The sequence below is a fragment of the Embiotoca jacksoni genome, unplaced genomic scaffold (genome assembly GCF_022577435.1).
Source record: "Embiotoca jacksoni isolate LCO1_2020_lvr unplaced genomic scaffold, fEmbJac1.0.p SCAF_17, whole genome shotgun sequence".
Lineage (NCBI taxonomy): Eukaryota > Metazoa > Chordata > Actinopteri > Embiotocidae > Embiotoca > Embiotoca jacksoni.
Window position 1 is genome coordinate 12,093,982 of NW_027185307.1, and position 10,340 is coordinate 12,104,321.

At 42.6% G+C, this 10,340-nt stretch overlaps 2 protein-coding genes across 3 annotated transcripts; one reads left to right on the forward strand and one right to left on the reverse strand.

Moving 5' to 3' along the window:
• The first annotated feature begins 188 nt into the window (after positions 1-188).
• Positions 189-3,826, forward strand: LOC138199511 (somatomedin-B and thrombospondin type-1 domain-containing protein). The gene is made up of 5 exons (XM_069151646.1): positions 189-695; positions 1,730-1,924; positions 2,041-2,119; positions 2,697-2,873; positions 3,166-3,826. The coding sequence occupies exons 1-5, from the start codon at positions 473-475 to the stop codon at positions 3,281-3,283; spliced, it is 792 nt and encodes a 263-aa protein (XP_069007747.1). The 5' UTR covers positions 189-472; the 3' UTR covers positions 3,284-3,826.
• terf1 (telomeric repeat binding factor (NIMA-interacting) 1) lies at positions 3,744-8,512 on the reverse strand. Of its 2 annotated transcripts, none has more exons than XM_069151642.1 (9): positions 8,305-8,512; positions 7,742-7,837; positions 6,895-7,022; positions 6,624-6,710; positions 6,344-6,493; positions 5,359-5,468; positions 4,459-4,556; positions 4,262-4,332; positions 3,744-4,124 (listed from the first exon to the last, which is right to left on the reverse strand). In XM_069151642.1, the coding sequence occupies exons 1-9, from the start codon at positions 8,486-8,488 to the stop codon at positions 3,966-3,968; spliced, it is 1,083 nt and encodes a 360-aa protein (XP_069007743.1). In that variant the 5' UTR covers positions 8,489-8,512; the 3' UTR covers positions 3,744-3,965. The 2 variants fall into 2 exon arrangements, with proteins under 2 accessions (XP_069007743.1, XP_069007741.1); XM_069151640.1 differs by having other exon boundaries at positions 6,344-6,496.
• Positions 8,513-10,340: the final 1,828 nt, after the last annotated feature.

The window sequence follows — 10,340 nt, forward strand, 5'->3', positions numbered from 1 at the left end:
AGCTAGAACAGAGGCAATAAGGAAAACACACAGCAAACTCACTAGCTCTCCCCTCCCCTGTCCTCATTGTCTCCTCCCGAGTGTGATCGACTGGAGGGAGGTGCTCATGCAGAGACACCAGCTCTGAGGGAAAGGCAGGCACACAACAACATGAGAGACATGGGAGTCTGATCAGGTGGGGTGTTTTGTACAGTAGGTTGCTCTACAGACCTGTTTCTGGAGGGAAACAGAAGGGCTGGACACAGGAGACGGACACAGGAATTCCAGGTCACAAGGGTTCCTGTGGCAGAGCTCAGTCTTGGCCGGGCTGGTATTCCAACCTCTCCGTCTCACGGTCATGAGCCTGAAAGGAGGAGAACCAGAGAAGGAATAAACACATTTTTAAAAAGAAGAGTGTTAAATCACAGATTGGGGACAAGCAAGCAAGTCCGGTGTTTTACCTGAGGGGTCGACTGGTGGCCTCCACCTCAGGATGGGATCCTCTGTGGAGTTTGCCTGGTGGGTGCTGGTGGTTTCTATCCTTGGAAAGAACCACTTGGTGACAGGCGGATGTTCGGGGAAATGCTGCCGGGGCAGAGATTTGAGCTGCTCGACCACAGACTGGAGGATGGACCGAGTGTACGGGACGTGTTACTGTGACGAGGGCTGCCTCAGAACCAGGGACTGCTGCTTCGACTACTTCACAGAGTGCCCAGGTGAGTGCGGACGGATCAGAGGTGTAACTTTTTGTATACGCCTTTAAGTTTATGATACCAGTTGTGCGATAACCCGTCACAGGAGATAACCTGAACGCTTGCTAAAGACGGATTATCTTCTGAATCTATCGGACAGAAGATAGAAAATAGTTGGAGAAGAAAGATTATTTTCAGTGTCTGACCATCACTGGGCTGCTTATCACACTCTAATGACAGAGCTGACGGGGCGAAAACACGCCACATTTCCAAATACATGTGAAATTGTTTGTGCACATTGATCTTCAGTCCTGTCAAACTCTCAAAGTGTGTTTAGTTCTGCATTCTCCACCTTCTCACTTGTACAGTCCACTTACAGGCTGATACAATGTCTGCATTTGTTTTTCTTCTATAACATGTGTCCCACCTGCTACATACACAGAAATGCAATAATCATTGCAGCAAAATAACTCGGGCAACTCCGCGCCTAACCCCATTTTCAGTGGACTGGTCCACATAATGGAATTAGTACAAATATTTGAAGAATGTGATTCTGTCAATCAGTTGTAGCAATTACAGTTCCAGTCAAACAAGCCGAGCGTATCTAATGTGTGTTATAGGCCGGTAGTCACTAAAATCTGCATGCTTAATACATCAAAGCTTGATCACGGAGCACAGACAGCAGCTGAAAAGAAAAATCACAGGACTTGGTCGGTGAATGGGTTGCTTACTTGGCACACTCTCAAACTATTTGTACAAGACCAGGAAACACTAATTCTACAAGTCACAATCGATGCTTCATTGATCTAAAGTTACTCCCTGGATATTTAGCTCCATTACACTGTTTCACAGGAATATTATATATTATATTATAAATATTATATATTTATATGGGCTGCAAGAGCAGAGCCAGGTTTCACCGTTAACTGAGAGTTGTCACCTCTGCACCTCTGTTAGGTCCCAACATCTTTGAGTTTTACTGCAGTTTTGATTGTTTGCCACAACTGAGGATATCCTGTAATAATGTTTCTCCCCACAATGTGGCTGCCAACACCCAGCTCTGGACTGTGCTGTGAGTGACTGGAGCTTTTGGAGCGGCTGTGCCAAGCCCTGCCGGCCCTCGGTACGAGTCCGTGTTCGCCACATAGAGCAGCAGCCCGGTAACAGCGGCGAGCCCTGTCCCAGCCTGGAGCAGCGAGCTGGCTGCAGGGAGTACAGAGACCACCAGGGCAGACACTGTGGACTCAACTCAGGTACACAAACACATGAATATTCCCCGGTTTTACTGTTACTGCAACTGGCTATCCTGTTTGTAATTGGTAAGTTAACTATTACGTTGTGTAATAACTGAACTTGCTTCTTTTATGAGGTCCTGCATTCATCACCAGCATGAAGTTTGGCAAGGGAAGGCCCAAGCATGACAGCTATGGAAACCCCCTGGACTCAGGGTAGGTTTCACAATCTGCTCCTATACAGCTGACACACTCCCGAGTGTGGAGCACACACCACCTCAGGAATCTTTCAATTCAAAGAGTTGAAAAGTTCATCAATGCTGTCTGAGGGTAAACCTAATTTTCCTATGATACTGTGTTCTGAGAAAGTGATAACAGCCCAACTTTTCCACCATCTGCATGAGGTAGCGGTAGGTGTTTGCCCACCTGGCCGTCTGTCCACAGACCATTAAATATAGCAATGCTGAGCGACGGCCCACAACCCTTTGAAATTAAACACTCATGAAAAGCACTTTCACAAAAGGTCTGCATGACAGTAGGTGAGGTATTGTTAGCAGCTCAGTATCTGTAGACTTAATTATTGTCATTTTCATTTCATAAGAGGCGTGTCAATGCTACACGGAATAAAGAAATGACCGTGAAGCAGCTCATGGGTCAGTCTTAAACTGGGTGATGTCCTCTTGTTGTGTACGTTCAGTGTTTCTTTTGGCCCGTTATCTTGATTCATTGGTGCTAATATGCCAGGAGTCACAGTGGGACCTCCTTCATGGCTCTCCCCCTGCTTTCCCATCAGGTTCTGTGTGGAATTCACACTGGAGTCGCGGACACCTCACTGCACAGTGGAGAACCGACCACACACACACTGGATGCGCTACATAACGGAGGGCTTTAAAGTGTGTGTGGCATGCCAACCTCCTGCCATGCGAAACAATAGTGGCAGCTGCCGAGGAGACGGTCAGGAATCAGACAAGTATGAAGTTATCGACCCTTACGTGTGTGTGTGTGTGTGTTTTCAGCAGTGTTAATATGAGGAAAATATACGAGTATACATTAAACTCTAGCCAGCTCATGAAACTTGTAGACATTGACAAATCCGAGTCAGCCAACTCCCGACTCTTTTAACGACGACACTCAATGTGCCCTTGCCTCGAGCAACGGAGTAAATCAGAGAAAAGGGTCGACATCCCGCACTGCACAGACATGAATATGCAAGACTATGCAAATATTGGTGTTAAAACTAAAGAGGCCCAACTGTGTTGCAGAGAAGCTCTGCTTCACTGGCAGGCGGTCGGGAACCCTCAGTGCACCGGGACGTGGAAGAGGATCCAGAAAACCCAGCAGTGCACCTGTCCACCACAACACAGCTTCGTCTTCATCTGATAAACACCAAGCACTGCAGAACCAAGCACAACATGTTTGACAGCCAGGATCTCCTGGGACCTGGAATAATGTTTTCCCATCAGACGCCTCGACACCACAGGCTTTCAACAATAAGAAGAGACATTTGGACTTGTCACTGTAGAGAAAGCACAGGTGTGTTAATGAGGGCTGCGGTCCACTTAGTGGAGGTCCTGCTTCTGTGCATGCCAGCTCACAGTCTTACAAGAGACACTTGCTGGAAGTGAGCCGTCAGTGGTTCCACCTATGGATTCCTACTGTGACAAGTCAAAATGTCTGTCATGGAAAAGGTTTGTTATGTTTCTAATATGTGACACATTGATATAAAAAGTATGTTCCAATCACTCCTGTTGCCATGAACATTTCAATTGTTGTAACAGCTCAAGACACTGTACAGTATTTCACCTTCTAGTGCACATTAAGCACCAATCACAGCTGATTTTGAACATTTTTATTGTAACACAACGCTGTATTCATTTTTAAAAATGTATCTTACAAAACATACTAATTTAAACTGTCAAAACTATAAAGACTTTACATTTCATGTTTCCTATTAAGCAGCCAAATGTTTCTGTGCCGAGGAGCGCCCACTGGTGGTGGATATTTTTTGTTGCTTACAGGTGAGTAAGTGCACTGTACATAATTGGAAAAGCTCTTTCCCTCTTCAGACTTTTCCTGCCCTCGTTAGAATTCTCCAGCGGTCTTTGAGCATGACGCCAGTGCGTCCCTCAAAGTCATAATCCAACAAGATTTGAGACCATTTCCCCTGGCCGTGACGACGAACACCGGCCTTCAGGTGTCGGTCCAGATCTGTATTCCATTTCTAAACAAAGTAAAGCATTTTTCAGGAAATCAATCCAAATGAAAAAAAGCATCTATGAAAAGTTTCATATATTCACTCATTTGATTGGAATTGATTAAGCAGACGCAGCATCGAATGGGCCGTTTGCTTCAACTTACCCGACGTGGTTTTCTTGATTTTTGTACCATCGAGGTGCCCGGTGATTTCTCCGACATCATCTCGGATAACTCTGATGGCGGGAGGTTTAAAACGCGTTAGCTTTTGTTCATGCTCGGAAAGTAAGTAAACGTATTTCAGCATTTTATAGGAAATGAAAGTTACACTACATAAAAGCAGAAACGGCAATCAAACGTACCATTTTGGGGGATTCTTCTGAGAGAAATAAAAGGCTTCTTGCACGAATCAGGCTTCCATACATCCGAAATTTTAGTTGAGAGTAGTTTTCGTTTTGGTCTGTGGAAGCGCAACAGTGTGAGAAAATGATGTGAATCTCAAACTTCAGCACACCCCACAGGTGCTCTATTGAATTCAGGTCTGGGGACTGTGGAGGACATTTGACTACACGATGATGTTCAGTCTGCGATAACGTGAGCTTTGTGACACGAAGTGTTGTCCTGCTGAGAGTCGTCATTACGAGGTGGGTACGTCAGTTGGGACTGAGGGGCACAAAGTGCGCCAAGAAATTATCCCTCACACCATGACACTGCCACCGGCAGCGCGAAATGTTCATACAAGGCGGGATGGATCCATGCTTTCGTGCTGTGCGCTTAAACCTGGTCATCGTCAAATGGGCTGATGAAGCCCTTTGGCTTCAAGTTTTGATGCGTTGCGAGTTCAGAGATGCTCTTCTGCATACCTTGGTTGGAATAAGTAATCGTACAACAACGTTTCTTTCGATTTTTCCAACCGTTCTCTGATGGATAATGGAAGTAACCCAGCGACGTATACTCTTAACCAGTCTGTCTGGCAACTACAGCCACTCTCTGTTTGATATATGCATGTATGACATAAATCAACCTTCTTGCTTATTCTCATGCGTATTTCGAACATCGGCAGGTCTTTGTGTCGACATGCCTAAATACACGGGGCTTTTGACACGCAATTGGCTGATTAGATTTTTAACGAGAAGTTGGAACAGGTGTTACCTCATGAAGTGGACGGTCAGCGTAAATATTAAGTATATGGATCGATACAGAGCAGAAAGGGACGTGCAAATTTCCAGTAACACAACGAGGGTTAAAATGTTATTTCCTACTTTTTACTCTTTGTTGATTTCTTTTCCGTTTCGGAGCGAGAGCCGTCCCGTGACACCGCGCCCTCTAAACTTTCACTCGTCTGTGATGACCGGACCACCTTTGTAGCTGCCTGATAGATGGAGAGGCACACATATTTAGATACATTATTTATGTATACAAATATTACCTTTTCATAGTCATCTAAATCACCTGACTTACTGGTGTAAGTATTGCTGTAATGTGAAAGGAAAACTAATGAGGCCTGTCATTACAGTATCCAATCTAAGGCGACCCTTGCAGAGGTCATGGGCTTCTGTGTAAATCCTGAATAAGCGAGTCTGTTGGACCCTGAGGACGACTCTGCTGAATGTAGCAGTTTGCCCTTCCAACTAATTTGATGACAAATTGTCAATTAACTATGACTGATAATGTCACATCAGCACCTTCAGTTGGTCAGAACACCATTACTCAGAAGGACGAGAGCGTACTCTGCACACAAGATGTAAAAAAAAAAAACCCTCATTGACTGCTCAAATTTGATTGTTAAACTGTGCCTGTTGGCTAGAAAGACATCTTAAACCTCACAAACAGCTGAGCAGCAAAAACCTAAAAAATGCTTTTCATATACTTTTGGATTAAAAAATAAGTCAGAAGTTTCAAAGAATTTCAAACATGGTATACAGGAAAAACATTTCCTGATATCGGTGTAAAATATGAACTTTGTATGTCTGTGCAACTAACTTCCTGCAGCCCAGTGAACCTGAATTATGTTGAAAATAAAGTCTATCTCGTTGAATGTTTTCAAAAATATCTTTATATGTATCTTACTATCCTAGTCTAGTGATGTATGACCTGCTGAAACGTGTTCAGTCTCCAGGTGGAGGAGGCGGAAAATCAAACCGGTCTATACAATGTATGAACTGGGCTGAAATTAAAAAGGTGACCTTCTGTCATTCTGCCACAGGATGTGACCCACAAAGCACTCGGCTCACTCAGGTCCGGTACCTTGAGAAGGAAGTCGGAGGGATTTTTCTCCAGGTAGGAATCCAAGAAGGACTCGACTGTCTCCAGCAGGCAGCTGAAGCTGAAGCTGGCGAGCAATGGGTGGTCTGTGTCCCCCTGTTTCACTATTGTCAACAGCTTGACTCTCAAGTTCTGCTAAAAAAAAAAAAAAAAAAAAAAAAAGGGTTAATTGTTAAACATTAAAATCTATCATCGGAGGCCAACAAATGTTACGCAATTGATGCTTTTGAAAAGAAAAGAGACGATGGGTGGACATACAGACCTGAGGGAATTCATGGTTATTCTCAAACCACTTGAGGTTGGAGGAAGCAGAAGATCTTTTGCCTTTCTCCAAGCAGATAGCCACAGACTACAAACAGGAAGAATTTATACACTTAACACTCAAAATAAGGACAAAGCACCAAACAGGAATCAGGAATTTAACCTGCAATATGATTTGAACTGTTAAATCTTTGTAGCAACCTGACAGAATGACATTGAAATTATTCAGTCACAGCGAGACACATTAAGAGACAAATTCACTGCAGGATTACCTGGACGAGCAAAAGAATGGTTACGTTTTTGAACAAACGTTCGTCTGCCACAGCATGTTCGAGCTTGGACCATATGTTGGCAGCAGACATCAGAGGCGTCACAGATTCATCTTCTTCAAACATGGTATCTGGAGAAAAGCAGGACATTACATCGTAAAAAAAAAAAAAGTCTGTTGCGGTTGATGGTTAGTGTGAATATATTTGAGAGTGAAGAAAGTAAGACAGTATATATATATATATATATATATATTTAAACCATTCATTTTTGCTCTCCGTTTACCATGTCTCCATTGCGTGTACATTTTTCCATGTGCTTTATTGTAAGCCGAGATCAGTTTCAACCAGTAAACATCGTGAAGCGTGGAAGCGAAAGCAGACCCCACATTCAGTATTTTGGGGGAATAATACTCTTTGCTCGTATAAATTATTTTTACGAGACATTTACAGAGTGGCTGAAGACGTGTCTGTGTTGCCCCTCACACACTTGTGTGAATCACGACTTATGACGACAACTAAGAAGCAGTGGCAGGTCATTACAGTTTTTAACGAGATTGTACGAATGTATGTATCAAAAAAAGATGACTCAGGAGGAGAAATCGCATATGTACCTGTCAAACGCCGTCACAAAAATGTCTGTAACTTAAATGCTGATTCAGCAAACTTGCAACACTTAATCAGGAAGGTTGTAGCTGCCGCTGCACATCATGGTGCTGCTGCGCTCAACAAGGGGCAAGTTATACTTTCCTCTGACCTCTATGTGGGACCAATATTTACCCAAAAGCAGCCAAACTCTAATAATGAGGTGAGAGGCGAGGACTTCATCAGCTTCTTGCCTGCGACGACTTACCCAACTGCTTCCCATGCATGATTCTCGCCAGGAAGGAACATATATTTATTTTCTCACTGAAGAAGTTTCCTTTAAAAGATGGATCCTGAGTCATGGCTGAGGAAAAAAAAAAAAAAGCAAAGACAAACAAATTCAGACAACAGCATTTGCCACGAGAAAAGACAGCGCTCTCGTCCCCTGTTATTGTTATGGGGAAAGTTGTTTTACGGGCATTGTTACGTAGCTCCAGGACGTATTTACCGTGTTATTGTAGTTACTCGGGGCCACTTGTAGAGTTCTTGCGACACCAGAAACTCAAAAAAACTTGATGCATATTAGTTGTGTTACATGATCTCGTTATTTTAATATGTATTTGCCCATTAACCCGGTTATAACGGTATGAGGCTGTGTATGTTTTGTCCCGTTTGTGCGCACGAACTGTTTACTCAAATTAACAAAAAAGGGAAAACGTAGAAAGCTCCCTCGTTATTTCTACACGCATTAATATTGAATAAGTAGTTAAAGTTCGGTAAATAAGTGACGAGTTTTTTTGTTGTTGTTGTTGTGTGTTTTGAGTAACTCACCCTCGATAGTCGACAGCGTTTCACTGAATTCATCGAGTTTGCCTTCCTTGAAACGTCGACACAAGCTTACAAACATGAAGTCCAATATCCATCCTGAAGCAACACCCGTAACGTGGGAAAAACGGATACTTTCATCTGTGCTATCTGCATCGGAACTGGTTTTATTGTTGTTTTCCGGGTCCATGTTTGTTTGCGCCTTCTTTCGGAATTCGTCACGTCTTCTTTGTAATTTGTTTGATACCCGCGCTTTACGCCAAACCTCGCTTGACAGACTGCAGCGCCCTCTGGCGTTAAGGAGGAGTGACTAAATCATCGCCTTTCAAAATTCAAATGAATGTGATGTCACCAAGAAAGAAAAAGAAAAATCCTGGAAAGTGCAACGTTTTGCATTAGAACAACCGTAGAATTAACTCACTGAAACTAGTCTCTAGTTAATTCTACGGTTGGTTTCTGCAGACTATTTTGTTGCATTGAATTGAATTACAGTGTATGCCTCACTGAATATTAGGGAATAATATTTTTCCAGGCAGGCCAGCAGGCAGCCCATAAAATTTGATTAAGTTGTTGACTCTGCCATACCATTTCCCAAAATGTAGCCCAAATGGTACATTTTATGGCACGAGTAGGTAGGTGACAACATCTGTGCTCATTTTACTTACAAATTGAAAATGTCTGTGGGATATGAGCTCAAAAACTCAAATAAAAAAAAAAGATTCATCACTGCATTCTTGTATTGAAACTTGTTTTGTAATAGATACTGTCATCATAGCCCCGTGTGATGCAATAAATACAGTGATAACAGCCCAATACTGTCGTATAATCAATTATTGACCTCTTTTCTTTCCTTCAGAGTGGATATGTTCTTTCTCCTCACTGACATTACAACATAAAGCCTTTGCTCTTGTGGTGTGGGAGAGTTGGTTGTGTTCAGCATCAATGGAATTGAACACACTCCCCTCCAGTGATAAATAATGTATCAACCAGTAACACCAAATTGCTGGGTTGTCTGCACTTTTGGATATGAAGAACAATTTCACGTGCTTTTTTTTTTTTGCAGCGAAGGCAATCTCAGTTTTTAACTAGTGCAAGTTGGAATGATTTATAACCTTGTGTCTTTCGATCATATTACGTAATAATCCTTAATATGTAAAATAAATGCACCCACAAATGCAGATGTGGCCTACAAACATCAGAAAACTCCAGACACACAAACACACGAGTTATATACACATTTATTTGTTATTCTGCATATGCTAATAGACGTAATGGGGAACAATGCTCTACAGAAATGTTGACATACATGTACCATAACAAAGTGTTCTGTGATCACATAATTGTTTGGACTACTACATGCATACAAAGGTGTCGCTTTGTACAGAAACAGTCTGTAGCTCAGAATTTGTCTAATGATAATGATAATTCTCTCAAAGCGGAACAGAAAAAAAAAAGAATCAGAAAACAAAAAAACTGTAAGAGGCAGAATATACAGAGACATAAGAACAAACAATGTCGCTTTATGCATTTTAGGGAGCAGGGTTTGGTAAGCACGCATGAGTGACACGGACGATACCCATTCTCTCAGAGAAAATAAAGACGTAACATTTCCACTCTGTACAGCATCACTGATGAATATGCCATCGTGAGACAGTAACAGAGCACGGTCCTTTTGCTGTCACCTCGCAGAATTCATTTCAGTATCCACACAAACTTCATCCCAAGGGGATGTAGCTGATCAATCCAAATCCCTTGTTTCTCTATCCTACCTGTCAAAATGAAGGATTGCTCAAGGCTAACACAGAGACATGATGACTACAAACAAGGGATAAAGGAAAATTGAACGTACAGGTACAGAAAAAAAAAAGAGGTTTAACAAGAAGGTAATCACCTAACCTCCCTTTAAAGAAAAACAAAAATAAATAAATAATCCCAAACAACAACAACCACCACTGACTCCCGCATTTTACTCCGGAGAGTACTAAAGAATCGGAGTGTCCGATGAGGAATCGAACGTTTCACAAAGGTAACTCCACGAGGTC

Bases quoted from the DNA above. Each gene is read 5' to 3' on its own strand.
- LOC138199511 (XM_069151646.1), top strand. From the start codon at position 473: ATGGGATCCTCTGTGGAGTTTGCCTGGTGGGTGCTGGTGGTTTCTATC. The intron at 696-1,729 runs GTGAGTGCGGAC...GCCAACACCCAG, and splicing joins CTACTTCACAGAGTGCCCAG to CTCTGGACTGTGCTGTGAGT. The intron at 2,120-2,696 runs GTAGGTTTCACA...CTTTCCCATCAG, and splicing joins GGAAACCCCCTGGACTCAGG to GTTCTGTGTGGAATTCACAC.
- terf1 (XM_069151640.1), bottom strand. From the start codon at position 8,488: ATGGACCCGGAAAACAACAATAAAACCAGTTCCGATGCAGATAGCACA. The intron at 6,711-6,894 runs GTAATCCTGCAG...TCCTGTTTGTAG, and splicing joins CCATTCTTTTGCTCGTCCAG to TCTGTGGCTATCTGCTTGGA. The intron at 6,497-6,623 runs GTCTGTATGTCC...TTTTTTTTTTAG, and splicing joins ATAACCATGAATTCCCTCAG to CAGAACTTGAGAGTCAAGCT.